The following is a 14,965-nucleotide window of genomic DNA, read 5'->3' as shown; positions in this document are numbered from 1 at the left end:
TCTAAGCTGCTCTGGAAATAAGGGGAGTTTTCCCAGAGTGCTGAGGGCATGCATGGCGGCAGTGGAGGGCACAGAAAGCTCAGAGCGGTTTCCCCTGGCGTGACTGGAGTGAAAAGGCTAAATATAAGGCTTTTAGAATTGGGCAACAAGTCCTTCATGCTTCTGAGGTACTGTGCTGGACAATGGTCCTGATACCGCATCTCCCAGTTGCTGCTGGGTTTGGTCAGTCCAGTCCAGTGTTAACCAGAGGGGTGCTGGAAGAGAGAGGCCGCCTGCGGGCCAAGGGGTAGCGTTCCTGTGGAGCCACTGTTGCGGCTGGCCCCCGTTCCACCTTGGGGGGAGGGAAGCCTTTGAGTCCCCACTTGCAGTTTGCAGAGCGGTGGGCAGGCTGTGCTGGAAGCCACACTTGGCAGCGTGGCTGGGTTGCCATGGCATCTCCAGGGATACAATGCGGCGAGTATAATTAGATGTGATTGCCTCTGTTGTTCATTGTGGAGTACGTTGCAGAGGGAGGGGTGGGAGCCACATCTGGAATGACAGGTAGTGGGGACCTGTCAAATGGCAGTAAGACTGGGGGGGTTGGCATTTGTTTTGAAGTGTTTGCGTGGGGGTGTCAGCCAGCACGAGGAAGAAGACACCTGTTGTAGATGCAGGTAGAATGTGGGAAATGAGGCCATGTTCAGGGCTGGTGCGGCTACTGGGGGGATGCCACCACAAATGTTCCCTCTAAGCTGCAGAGTCTTGTGAGAAAAAATTCTACTTTGCGAGCTACTGGCATTAAAGTTGTGAGTCACTGCATAAGTTAGTGTGCTCTGGGGTCATCCTTCTTGAGCTAAGACAAAAATGTGTGAGCTGGAGGCTAAAAATCTGTGAGCTAGCTCACGCTAATTCAGCTTAGAGGGAACATTGGTCACCACCTAACAGCCTTTAGGGTACCCTTGCTGCACTCCTTCTACTGGCACCCCAGGGGTAGCTTGGTAAATGGGATTAACTGGGGAGCTTTACTGCTGGGATAAATCCATCCTGAAACACTATCAGCCAGTTGCCGACTGGATTATTTAACATCGGGGACTCGTAATATCTGTGAAGAAGAGATCGTTCTGCTAATACTTTTTGATGGTGTCACTGAATAAGAACTCCGCCAGCTTCCGATCCTTAAACCACCCCCTGGCTCCTCTTGTCTTGTCTCAAGGGCTCTTGGGCTCTTCTTCCTAGTTCGGCCGAAAGGAAGAAGGCACCAGGCTCTGCGGGGTGCGATGGAGCTACTGGGATTTCTCACCTGACCTCATTCAGAACACAAGGGTTTATTTCACCCAAGGGGTTAGGCCTATTATTTAACATACACAAAGAATGTAACGTTAAACCCCTTCACAAAACATCCTTTCTAGCTTCATATGTGATGTGAACGACTCATGTGGGCGTTATAGAGTTTACTTAGCTGCGTAAAGGTCCATAGCAAAGAGCCTTCCATCCTTCCGAGGTCAGTAAAATGAGTACCCAGCTTGCTGGGGGGAAAGTGTAGATCACTGAGGAAGGCAGTGGGAAACCACCTCATAAAAAGTCTGCCGTGAAAATGTTGTGATGCAGCATCACCCCAGAGTCAGAAACAACTGGTGCTTGCACAGGGATTTCCTTCACTATATCCCCATCTGGAATTGAACCCAAACAAATGGTAACCATATAAATTAGCTTGTTATTCCTGAATCTGATAAACATCTTCATTATGTTGCATGTTGTGTGCTAATTTACTGCTCACCCTCCATCTATATATGTGAATTGCTGAATTCTGTTTCACTGTATCTGAGGAAGTGTGCTAGCACATGAAACCTCATACAGTAAATAAAACTTTTGTTCTTTAAGATGTTCAAACTCGTTCTGCTCATTTTTTGTCATCCTGCGGAGAAGCATAAGGCGAGCTTATGCTTGTCTTGTTGCAACAAGGCACAATGCATTTAGGACTAGTGCATGGAATATACACAAATATTAATTAGGAACAGAGTGGAGCTATGTGACCCTTGGATATTGAATTAAAGGGGACACTTTAGCCAACACAGGCATATATTTAATAAAGAATTATATTTTACTGCATCTTTTCTTATATTTTACTGTTCTTTTCTTGTGTTCAGAGTAAGAAAAAGAGCAAGGACATGGTAGGCCCATTGCGAGGGCAAGAAAGTGAAATTGTAACAGGTAATGAAGAGAGGGTGGAACTGCTCAATTCCTACTTTTCCTCAGTCTTCTCTTCTGAGGGAAACGATGCTCAACATGGCAAAACCAGAACATATAAGGAGGGTATGAAATTCCAACCTAGGATCAGCATAGGGGTAGTACATAAACACCTAGTTTCTTTAAATGAAACTAAGTCCTCAGGGCCAGATGAATTGCATCGAAGGGTTCTAAAAGAGCTTGCGAATGTAATTTCTGAGCCTCTGGCTATTATTTTTGAGAATTCTTGGCGAACAGGAGAGGTGCCGGAAGATTGGAGGTGGGCGAATGTTGTCTCCATCTTCAAGAAGGGGAAAAAAGACGATCCGGGTAACTACCGACCCGTCAGCTTGACGTCTATACCTGGAAAAGTTTCAGAACAAATCATCAAACAGTAGGTCCTGGAACATTTAGGAAGAATGGATGTGATTACTAAGAGCCATCGTGGGTTTCTCAAGAACAAGTCATGTCAGACTAACCTGATCTCTTTTTTTGAGAAAGTAACTACCTTGCTGGATCAGGGGAATGCTGTAGACATCGTTTATCTTGATTTCATTAAGGCTTTTGATAAGGTTTCACATACTATCCTTGTTGACAAGTTGGTAAAATGTGGTTTGGATCCTGTTACTGTTAGGTGGATCTGTAACTAGTTGACAGATAGCACCCAAAGAGTGCTTGTGAATGGTTCCTCATCCTCTTGGAGAGGAGTGACAAGTGGAGTGCCTCAAGAATCTGTCCTGGGACCTGTTTTGTTCAACATCTTTATCAATGATTTGGATGAAGGAATAGAGGGAATGCTTATTAAATTTGCAGATGATACTAAATTGGGAGGGATTGCAAACACAGAAGAAGACAGAAACCGGATACAGGATGACCTTGACAGGCTGGAAAACTGGGCTAAAATCAATCAAATGAATTTTAACAGGGATTAATGTAAAGTTCTGCATTTAGGTAGGAAAAATCCAATGCATGGTTATAGGATGGGGGAAACTTGTCTTAGCAGTAATATTTGCAAAAAGGATCTAGGGGTCTTAGTGGATCATACGCTGAACATGAGTCAACAGTGTGATGCGGTGGCTAAAAAGGCAAATGCAATTTTGCGCTGTATCAACAGAAGTATAGTGTCCAGATCACGTGATGTGATGGTATCGCTTTACTCTGCTCTGGTAAGACCTCACCTGGAGTATTGTGTTCAGTTTTGGGCACCATATTTTAAGAAGGATATAGACAAGCTGGAACGGGTCCAGAGGAGGGCAACAAAGATGGTGAGAGGTCTGGAGACTGAGTCCTGTGAGGAAAGGTTGAAGGAGCTGGGGATGTTTAGCCTGGAGAGGAGGCGGCTGAGAGGTGATATGATCACCATCTTCAAGTACTTGAATGGCTGTCATATAGAGGATGTTGTGGAATTGTTTTCTGTGGCCCTGGAAGGTAGGACCAGAACCAGTGGGTTGAAATTAAATCAGAGTTTCCGGCTCAACATTAGGAAGAACTTCCTGGCAGTTAGAGCGATTCCTCAGTGGAACAGGCTTCCTCGGGAGGTGGTGGGCTCTTCTTCCTCGGAGGTTTTTAAATAGAGGCTAGATGGCCATCTGACAGCAATGAAGATTCTGTGAATTTAGGGGGAAGGTGTTTGAGTTTCCTGCATTGTGCAGGGGGTTGGACTTGATGACCCTAGAGGTCCCTTCCAATTCTATGATTCTATGATCTATATGAGGGCAAGAAAATGATCCTCTGCTATGGCAGAAGTCCCAAACAAGGTGGGATTGGCCAGAAAAAACATTACGTAAGAACATAAGAGAAGCCATGTTGGATCAGGCCAATGGCCCATCCAGTCCAACACTCTGTCTCACACAGTGGCCAAAAACAAAACAAAACCCAAGTGCCATCAGGAGGTTCACAATTGGGGCTAGAAGCCCTTCCACTTTGCCCCCCCTCCCCAAGCACCAAGAATACAGAGCATCACTGCCCCAGATAGTTCCAACAATATTCTGTGGCTAATAGCCACAGATGGACCTCTGCTCCATGTTTATCCAATCCCCTCTTCAAGCTGGCTATGCTTGTAGCCACCACCACCTCCTGTGCAAGTGAATTCCACATGTTAATCACCCTTTGGGTGAAGAAGTACTTCCTTTTATCTGTTTTAACTCGACTGCTCAGCAATTTCATTGAATGCCCACGAGTTCTTGAATTGTGAGAAAGGGAGAAAAGTACTTCTTTCTCTACCTTCTCCATCCCATGCATAATCTTGTAAACCTCTATCAAGTCACCCCGCAGTCGACGTTTCTCCAAGCTAAAGAGCCCCAAGCATTTTAACCTTTCTTCATAAGGAAAGTGTTCCAAACCTTTAATCATTCTAGTTGCCCTTTTTAGTAGCCCTGTGTCCTGTCTGCTTGCTGCTGGCACTGCCACTCTCCTTCCTAGAGCCAGCCCTAGAGTGTTTTGCGCCCTTTGCAAAACTAACTTTGCTCGCCCCTCTGCAGCACCGCACCAGAGAAGGTGTTTAGATCCCCTTGCTCCTGGCTCCACCCCCAATGTCTCCTGGCTCCACCTCCAAATTCCCCAGATATTTCTTGAATTGGACCTGGCAGCCCTAGAAGGGGTGAGGGTGGGTCACACCAACATCAATTGGAGCAGGGACAGGGCACCTGGACACTATCCTTGTGCACCGCCATCCCATTTACTGTGGCTTTTTCAGCTGAGAGAGCCAGTTTGGTGTAGTGGTTAAGTGTGTGGACTCTTATCTGGGAGAACCGGGTTTGATTCCCCACTCCTCCACTTGCAGCTGCTGGAATGGCCTTGGGTTAGCCATAGCTCTGGCAGAGGTTGTCCTTGAAAGGGCAGCTGCTGTGAGAGCCCTCTCAGCCCCACCCACCTCACAGGGTGTCTGTTGTGTGGGGAGAAGATATGGGAGATTGTAAGCTGCTCTGAGTCTCTGATTCAGAGAGAAGGGCGGGGTATAAATCTGCAATTCTTCTTTTTCTGTCCCCAAGTGGAAGCAGCCACGGACTCCCCATCCACAGCCACCGGACTGTGCATAAGTAACTTTATCCAGGTCTTCTCAGAATCCTACTCAGCTTACTTTCAGGAAAGTATTCTTAGGATTGCACTGTTAGAAGCCTGGCAGTTCATTCAGCTAAAGGATTTAGTTGGGCCTAGGAGGAAGGAGCTAGTCCATACACATTAACAGCACCCCATTTTCAATGAGCTGGACCACTGGGAGGGAGTCTGGGAGGATGGCAGCATATGAAGTCCAGCTGGTGCCTCACTGGGGAGGGGAGCTGGGTTTCTCTGCAAGTGAACTATTAACCCCTCACACCCTCACTGATTCTCTCCTGCTCCTTGGAGGCTCATAGCCTAGGAAGGCAGAATCAGGGTAGGGACTCTCTTCCTACTTTCCTTTCCTCCAAAATAAAATCTTAGAATTCCAGATCACTTAGCATGGAGTAAGTTTTTATGCTTTCATTTTTAACATGTATAAATATACAGTATTATTGAGCAACAGGCATTATTTCATGGCCACTAAATATTTTATGGAGATGCCAATGCAAATTTTGCTATCAAGCATCTAAATTGTCCTCTTCTAGCTTGCTTTTTTTACCCTTATCTCTCCTGGCTTTATGACCCACTTCTGGATCCAAAGCCAACTGATCTATACACAAATATCGCATATATTGCAATATAACATATTGCAGTTGCATTTAAATATCAGTCATGAGTGGTTAGATTCACTTGCCAATGAAAGGCTACTACTTTTTATGTATATTATCTATCGTCTGCCTCTCTCACTTGGACTCAAGGCAATTATGCAGAATGAGTCAAGTACAGCTGACAGATGGGACTTCCCAGCCCTGGAAATTCCATATTTGTGAGAGAGTTCCCTCAGACTCCCTGAAGCAACTATAGGGTCTTAGAAGCCTTTTCCACCTCCACCTACGCTGACTGAGGTTGATGCCCTTGGCTTAAGGTTTGGCAGGGCTTTTTTTGTAGAAAAATCCCAGCAGGAACTCATTTGCATATCAGACCACACCCTCGGCACCACCATTGTTTCACACATGGACTTTTTTTGTAGAAAAAGCCCTGCAGGAAATCATTTGCATATTAGGCCATACCCCAATGCCAAGCCAGCCAGAACTGCCCCCCTGTGCGTTCCTGCTCAATAAAAGCTCTGAGGTTTGGATGATCCTAAATCCTGATTTTCCACATTTTGAATCTTACATTCCTGTGATTTTTCTTATTCATTTTGGGTCCAGGGTTGATTGTTGTCAGAGGCAGCGTATTAGGCTGCCCTGATTGCTCCTGGCAGTGACTATTTTTGTGACTTCATCTGGTAGCAGGCACGTGCAAACTGCTTGTGTACTTTCTCTGTGTGTGCCAATCCCCTTGACTGTCCCCTCCTCTCTTCCAGATGGTACAGTTTATGCCTTAGGTGGGATGGGCTCAGATACATCTCCTCAAGCGCTGGTGCGGCTGTACGAGCCGACAAAGGATCACTGGCTGTCCCTGCCCTCTATGCCCACGCCCTGCTACGGGGCCTCCACTTTCTTGCATGGAAACAAGATCTACGTGATGGGTAAGGACAGCGTTCTCGGGCAGGATGCGCTCCCTGTCATCTGTGCAGTTCTGAAAGCTGTGCCTTGTCTAGGAACTTCCTGCCATCCAGTGCCCATGACAATACTGTTTGCTGGAATGGAGCTGTTTATTCTCTGCCTGCAAGGGTGTGCAAGATATTACCAACAGTATGGAAATGGCAAAGTTTATATACAGAGACAGTACAATCTTAAAGTGAAGCTGGGGGCCAAGGGTGGGGGGTTGAGAGAGGCAGAGGCTGAAAGAGAGAGCGAGAAAGATAAGTTAAGGGAAGATGAACAAAGAACCACAATCCCTGATCAGGCCACCCCATGATGGTCCAGGGCCAGCCAAGCGTGCAGGATTATTCAAACTGGGTCCTAAAGGCTTCGTGTAACTCTAGGTGGGGACGCTATTTGTGACTGATCTTGGACCTGTTTATACAATCTAAAATTAGATTTGGTTAATTGAAAAAGTCATTATCCTGTGTCAGCAGGCGCTGGGTTTTATGAAACAGGAACTCCAGGGTGTTGCAGCTACACAACTGCGCTTGACTTTTGGGTCGTTGGTCATCTTGCGTCTCAGCGGAACTGTGAACTCCATCTGTCACTGATGACAGCATTGATGGGGTTCATATGTCTGCTAATCCAAAAACTAATAGGCTGTCAAGAGTTTTGGATGTGTTTAGAGTTAGCGTTCTCTGTTTGACTTTGCATGGATCTTCCTAAACAAACAGACCTGAAGCTAAAGTGAATTTAATGGCTGTTTGCACAATTTCTTTTCTCCCCCCTCTAGGCATCTTGTTGCTCTGGATTTGAAACACAGGGTTCAGTTGTCTCTAAACGGTCCTTTCGCTTCTTAGCCTCTGAGCCCTCAGCTAGCTTGCATGGCTGCCTTCCTAGCCCACAGGTTTGCGAATCAGGATGTTGGGAATCTTCTCTTCCCACAGGAGGAAGGCAGGGGAAGCTGCCCATCACGGCCTTGGAAGCCCTGGATCTGGAAGTGAGGAGCTGGACGCGCTACCCCAGTGTGCCCAGCCGGCGTGCCTTTGCCAGCTGTGCCATGGTTGGCGGCTGCTTCTTCAGCCTGGGAGGACTGCAGCAGCCCGGCCCCCATAACTTCTATTCCCGGCCCCACTTTGTCAACACTGTGGAAGTGTTTGACTTGGAGGAAGGTAAACTGCAGCCTGTACCTGTGAGGGGTGAGCGATGGCAGTCCTGAGGTTAGCTAAAGTTTGCCCTCCTTAGTAGGAAAGGTGGATGCCCAATCAGTAGCATATCCTACCTTTGTTGATAAGGCACACACACATGTCACTGTTTTAGGGAAGGCAATATCCTTGCCAAGATTACCATGCAGGGGCCTTGACTCATCCTAAATGCACAGGATTCTTGCTCCTCTCTTCCCACTGCCTTTGTTCTTCTACCTTTGTGGCAAGCTAACATCTACTCCCTCCCACCCCAAAGAACCAGTGTGGTGTGTAATGGTTAAGAGCAGTAGCTTCTTCACATGCAGCCAGCTGGGTGATCTTGAGTCTTTCACAGTTCTCTCAGAGCTGTTCTCTCAAGACCGTTCTCTCAGAGCTCTCTCAGCCCCACCTACCTCATAGGGTGTCTGTTGTGGTGAAGGGAAGGGAAAGAGATTGTTAGCTGCTCTGAGACTCCGAGTGAAGGGTAGGGTATAAACCCAATGTCCTCCTCTTCTTTTCCCATTCAGGGTCCTGGAGTCGGCTGAGCCGGGCCACCCGCATGAGGGACAAGAGGGCTGACTTTGTAGCTTGCGGCCTAGGTGGACGTGTGGTGGTTGCTGGTGGTCTCGGTAAGTGATGTAGATCAGGTCCATTGGTTATTTCAGGGTGGGGGATATGAATGAATTTCTCACAATACAAGAACTCGTGGGCATTCGATGAAATTGCTGAGCAGACAGGTTAAAACGGATAAAAGGAAGTACTTCTTCACCCAAAGGGTGATTAACATGTGGAATTCACTGCCACAGGAGGTGGTGGCGGCCACAAGTATAGCCACCTTCAAGAGGGGTTTAGATAAAAATATGGAGCACAGGTCCATCAGTGGCTATTAGCCACAGTGTATGTGTGTATATAACATTTTTTGCCACTGTGTGACACAGAGTGTTGGACTTGATGGGCCGTTGGCCTGATCCAACATGGCTTCTCTTATGTTCTTATGTTCTTAATGTGTACAAAAGCTCAGGGGTGTGTTTGTTTGGGGAGTGAGAGGTCAGAAGTCCTGAACCTGTTGTGAGCTAGAATGTAATTCCTTAAAATAGATTGCCCTACTTCATATGTATGGCTGCTGGTCTGCAGAGACATCCCTTAAAGCTGTTCCTTTTTACCCAATTGCTTCCTCCGGTTTGCAGTTTCTCACCCTACAATTCCATCTTTATGGATAGTTTTTCTTTAAGATGGATGCTGAGTCTGGGGATGGGGGGACAGCAGAATAGGAAAGAGTACATGGAGGGGGAAACTCACTGCAGTCTCATTAGATATTAAAATCTCGGTTGAGAATACTGCTTGCTGTGTGAGATCTTTGTTTAATGCAGAATTGGCATGCATTAAAATCCTTTCTCTGTTTCATGTCTTTATTTTGTCATTGTGGTTATACCATCTGTTTTGTCCTTACAATATCCCCCTGAGGGTAGAGCAAAGTCCTGAGTCCAGTGGTACCTTTAAGACCAATAAAGTTTAATTTTGTTGGTCTTAAAGGTGTCACTGGATTCAAAGTTTGTTCCGTTACTTCAGACCAGCATGGCTACCCACCCACCTGAATGTCAGCCATGCTGGAGATTGTCAGCCGCTCTGAGACTCTTTGGAGTGGAGGGCGGGATATAAATCCAATATCATCATCATCATCATCATCACCATCATCTTCTTCTTCTTCTTCTTCCTCTTCCTCTTCTTCCTCCTCCTCCTCCTCTGAGGGTAGGTTAAGCTGAGAAAATGACTAGGCCAAGATCACCTAATGACCCTCATGGCAGAAGGAACATTTGAACCCAGATCTCTACAGTGTAACCACTACGCCATATTGTCTCTTCAGTCATTCTGTCATGGTTGTAATTAGAGTATCACAAGGTGGGGCTTCTATCCATGGTGGTGTCTAAGCATAGGGCTCAGAGGAAAAATCATTCCCAATCATTTAATTCTTATGGAGAAAAGTAGAGTTTGAAGCATGAGCCCTATGCTAACAAGTTATGGAATTCCTTCAGGATAATTAATCTTGAGTGAAAGACAAATTTATAGAGGATTGCAGGTCTAAAGTTGAGGGAAGAAAAGGAAAAAAATGCTCTTTTTCCTATAGTTTAGTCTTCCTGTCAGACAATGAGGGAAATTAGTGTGATGGGTATTATCTGCTCCCAGCTTAAGTGACCTTGAGATTTTCCTTAGAAATGCAGGTCTCTTACAGAGTGGCAGTCTTTTTGGTTATCTTACATTCAAGAGAGCAGAGTCTATTTTTTAAATAAATGTGAGAGGAATTAGGCTAAAACAGAGTGGCTTACCTTAGGGCATCACCTAGCTTGAGGATCTGAACATATGAACATATGAAGCTGCCTTATACTGAATCAGACCCTTGGTCCATCAAAGTCAGTATTGTCTACTCAGACTGGCAGAGGCTCTCCAGGGTCTCAAGCTGAGGTTTTTCACGCCTATTTGCCTGAACCCTTTTTAGTTGGAGATGCCAGGGATTGAACCTGGGACCTTCTGCTTACCAAGCAGATGCTCTACCACTGAGCCACTGTCCCTCCCCACTAACCTGGGTTTCTTCATCCAGTATCACAACAGTTCTATTCTCCTTGCTGCAGTGGTTCTTTAAACACATTAATATAGGGGTCTGAGAGAACTGGAGAAACACTGGGCGGGATTGGGGTGGGAACACAGGGCCAAAGTGACTTGCTGTACAATTCTAAGAGCACTTACCTGGGAGCAAGCCCAGCTGAATAGACCCCCCCCCCGCCTTGACCAGTGAAAATTGTGTGTGTCTCGTTTAGTGCACTTACACTGAAGACAGCTTCATGTGGATTGACTCCCCACTTTTGGGCCAGGTGGTAAAAGGACGGCAGTGGATAATATTTTTGTTTCTGACCTTCCCCACACCGTGCATTTTGTCCTGTAATCTTTGCTGATGGCAGAACCACACAGTAGTTACTGTGTTCATGAATAATGCAGATTTTTAATCGTATGCTGATGCATCTATGATTTAAGTATGCATAGTAACTAATCAATGGATCAGTCTGCAAGCATCTTTAAGAAGCAGCTAGACAAACATTTGTCAGGGATGCTCTAGATTGATCCTCAAGGGGTTGGGCTAGATGGCCCGTACAGCCCCTTCCAACTCTGTGATTCAAATGCCTGACTCCTCTAGAATGCACGGTGCCTTCATCTCTTTGTGGTAATTATGAATGGCTTTCTGGCTTCTTTCCGCACTGACTTTCTCCCCTCCCCGTGAATGCACGCACACATGCACACAACTCTGAGGTTACAGTCCTCTCTTCTACACCTCCTGCTAAGGAAGTCAGTGACTCACCCATCCCCAGGTACAGACTAGCTTTCCCTGTCATTTTCACAATGAAAGTGTCTACATTGGAATGCCTGGAAGATTACATCTTTGATACATCTAGGTGGGGGATGGGGATTGCTTCTATTGATTTCTTCTCTCAGTAGAAAAGGCATCTAAACCCAATCTCTTTATCCAGCTTCCTTTTTCTTAAAAACAGCCAAATGTCTAGCAATATTCAAACATAAAGTATAGTATGTAAGAGTGAAAATGCATAACCCCCTGAAAAGATCAACTTCGGAGCAGGATAATAGAGCCCTTTGAAATGTGCAGCCCTACAGCTTTTGGGACCAGGGGTGGGGGTGGGGGGTTGCTGGATTTCACACACCCTGTTAGCCTTGCAGGCTCTGCTGGGGTGCTGGCCAAGCCATCAGTGGTGGAGAAAGCCTGCTAAAGGCCAACTTTTCCTTGTTTCTAAGTTGAGTCTGAGTTCTGTCCATGACTTCTCTGAGCATCGTAGTAGCCTGTAAAATTAAACCTTTGGTTAGTGCAGCAGCACATGCCGTGCAGCGTATGTTAGGAGATGCACGGGCTTGAAATCTGGCTACACCACACCGTTCTCTTGTAATTACCATAGCAGTCGTTCCCTGGGTCCTCTGCTGTGACTCGAGCAGAGGACTTGCTGACTGCTGATTGGTTCATGGGTCTGTCTCTTCTCTTCCTTTGCAGGGAACCAGTCGAGTCCTCTGTGCTCCGTGGAAAGTTTTAACTTGACAAAGAAGAAATGGGAACCGCTGCCCTCCATGCCCACTGGCCGCTGTTCCTGCTCGAGCTTGCAGGCTGCCAACTTGCTCTTTGTGATCGGAGGGGTGGCTCAAGGCCCCAGCAGCACAGTAGAGGCCCTGTGCCTCCGGGATGGGGTCTGAACAAACAGCCCTGGTGGAAGGGCTCCTCCTGCCAAGCCAAGCGGGCTGAAGTGCCTGACGACAGTGACAGGATGTGCATTATGAGGGAGTGGGGAGGAGAGCATGCGCTTTGCCACTCATGTGGAAGCCCCCCACAGCAGTGACCTTTTCCTTTCGCTGTTTTCCAAATGACACATTTCATCTTCTCAGAAGCATAGAGTATCTCGGAGACTGGTGCAGTCTGTTCTGCAGGCAGGGCAGGTGGTCAAGCATCAAATTGCTCTTCTTGCCTGCTGGAGCAAGGGAAACTCAATGGCGCTGACTCCCCTGGCGCAGAAGACCCCGGCTGCCTGGCTGTGGTTTCTTCACTGCACATGACGGTTTGACTTCCGAAACAGTGCCAAACGGGTGTCGAGAAAATGGGCAGAGCTGTGCTTCTCAGGTTAGAATTGACTGTAAACTTCGTCACCCAGCTCACGATTCAACTCCCGTCTCTTTGTTATCTCCCCTTCGATTGGGTTTTAGATTGTACGCTCTCCAGGATACGGTCGTACCCTTTCCCTCTCTCTTCCCCTATTCTGTAAAGTGCCATGTACGTTGATGGTGCTATATTTGCAACAACTCACCTTTAATGCACCATGCTAAAGATGCCAGAAAAGGGTGACGCATGACCTGAAGAGTGGGAGTCGACAATCACATGACCGTGCATGACCCTCTGCCCGTGTTCTCACCGTGCCCGTTGGACTGTGTGAATTGGCCTTTGCTCGCAAAAGGGCAGTGGGATTTCCTCAGCTGGCCCTGGGGAAGGCGTGTGAAGGGAGCTGCCGTCCAAGCAGAGCAGGTCCTCTAGGGTTGCTGCTTTCAGCTGTCCTTGCTAGCATTTTTATGTTTGTCTCTTATGCTGCACAGCTGAGTTGATTCTAAGGCTGGGTGTAGCCATGACGCCTTGTGGTGTGTTCCTAACCCGGTCCATGTCTCATGTAGCACGTAATGTGCCCTCTAGCTCAGTGCCTAGGAGGTGACGTAGCACCTCATCTCAATAAAACTGGTGGAATTTTTTCCTCCCTATCTTTCTGTGTCTTGGTATTGGGTTATGAAGGGATGTGGGGCTCTATTATTTGAGGTCTGCTGAAGGTCTCTGACCAGCATCTCTGTCCTGCCTGCACTTACATACAGATGCGACTTTTGGGAAATTATTGCAAAATTCAAAGGTGGCCAGAGACTTGTCACAGCTAAGTGAGATGGCACATGCCAGCCTTCCCCAAGGAAACCAGCCAGCCCATCTCAAAAGGTGGAAGAATTAGATAGGGGTTAGTCAAAGCTGTAGCCATTTCCAAGGAATCTGAGTAGGGCAGTATTTATTGAGAAAACATCTGTGCTGCCTCTCCAGAGAAGCTGCTTGAGGCAGTAGTGGGCAGATGAGAATCAGAACCTAGGAGCATGGGATGTTTTGGGACAGGAGAAAAGGGGGGGGGGGATGGTGGTACAGTCCATGGTGCAGGCGATGCTGGGTGCAGCAGAAGGACAGAGCCAAAAGGGAACGGCTCAGAGCATCCTGGAATTATTTATGAGGGAGTTTCCGGGCCAACTGGATAAAGGCCTTTATGCTTTGGCTTAGGATGCCAATTTTGGCTCTTTTCTCTTGGGGAGCTGAGTCCTTGTGTTGGGGGGAGCCAGTTTATGTCTCTCATCAGTAGACACACAGACACTGTTCAAGGGCCAAACGAGATGTGCATTTTTAAAGCGTTGAGTTCCCTTCAGCCATGCGGCAGCTGAGGGAAATGGCTTTTTGAAAATAAAGGAGAGCCTGGAGGAGGAAGGTCTCATACCTCCCCACTCCTCCTGGCTGCTTTCCTGTGCCATAACAATGCGGGGGGGGGGGGGTGTTTCCCCATCTTTAATGCTCCATGTACACAGCATACGCCTAGCACAGAGCACAGAGAAGTAACTCCTGTCACCCAGCACTTTGTTGGTGCACAAAAATAGCTTGGGGTGCAAGCCTGTTATCCCATTCCTGGCATATTAGCAGAGCTGGAGTGAGACAGGATTCTGGACTAGCCTGAGCCCTGGTCTGATCCAGCAGGACTCTTCTTATGTTCTTAACCCAGGGGCCCACCCTTCCTTCCTCCCAGGGTGACATTCCAAGCCCAAACAGGCTGTCCTTTATTTTTTTAAAAAGAACTGTGACCTGAAGCTGCTGTGGGGAACATGCATTTGGAACCCAGATCCAACTCTTTAAAAACAAGTATGTCTAATTTGGCCCCAGGAGAGGCTGTTCTTGATGACTTGCATTCAGACAACTCTCCAAGATTGCAACAAATTACAACCTCGGAGCTGGGGTGGGCTGATGGGAAGACAATCGCATTTACCCAGGGCTTTTTTTAAAGAAAAAACCCAGCAGGAGCTCATTTGCATATTAGGCCACACCCCCGACAATCACAATTGTTTCACACAGCTTTTTTGTAGAAGCTCAGCAGGAATTTCTTTGCAAAGTAGGTCACACCCCCTGATAACTGCTCAAAAAAAGCCCTGCTTTACCCATGTTTGCAGTTTGTGCTGAGGAAAAACACAGTGTCTCCATAACAAACAGAAGCTCCTGCTTGAGGGAAACTGTGGATTGTGCACAGGAAGTAATCTAGTATGACACACCTACATGGAGGATAGAGTCTGAACAGCACTGTTGCTTGGCTTGCATTTACTGCAAACCCGCCCCTCCCCATAATTACCTCTTCCCCCAGTGGTGCAGTAAATTTTATTTTTATTTATTTCTTACAAACCCTAATG

General features: G+C 47.0%; 1 protein-coding gene across 2 annotated transcripts in view; it reads left to right on the top strand.

Moving 5' to 3' along the window:
- The window catches only part of KLHDC8B (kelch domain containing 8B), a 30,087-nt gene extending 17,849 nt beyond the window's left edge, over nucleotides 1-12,238 (top strand). For both annotated transcript variants that reach the window (XM_060239357.1, XM_060239356.1), the window contains exons 3-6: nucleotides 6,611-6,775; nucleotides 7,721-7,945; nucleotides 8,485-8,586; nucleotides 12,006-12,238. In XM_060239357.1, coding sequence (XP_060095340.1) covers nucleotides 6,611-6,775; nucleotides 7,721-7,945; nucleotides 8,485-8,586; nucleotides 12,006-12,202 — 689 coding nt within the window. In that variant the 3' untranslated portion in view covers nucleotides 12,203-12,238. The remainder of the gene's footprint in view (nucleotides 1-6,610; nucleotides 6,776-7,720; nucleotides 7,946-8,484; nucleotides 8,587-12,005) is intronic.
- The last annotated feature ends 2,727 nt before the right edge of the window (nucleotides 12,239-14,965 follow it).

Source organism: Heteronotia binoei, chromosome 5, assembly GCF_032191835.1.
Source record: "Heteronotia binoei isolate CCM8104 ecotype False Entrance Well chromosome 5, APGP_CSIRO_Hbin_v1, whole genome shotgun sequence".
Taxonomy (NCBI): Eukaryota; Metazoa; Chordata; class Lepidosauria; order Squamata; family Gekkonidae; genus Heteronotia; species Heteronotia binoei.
Note: the sequence above shows the minus strand (reverse complement) of the source record. Positions and strands in the feature narration are given on the sequence as shown.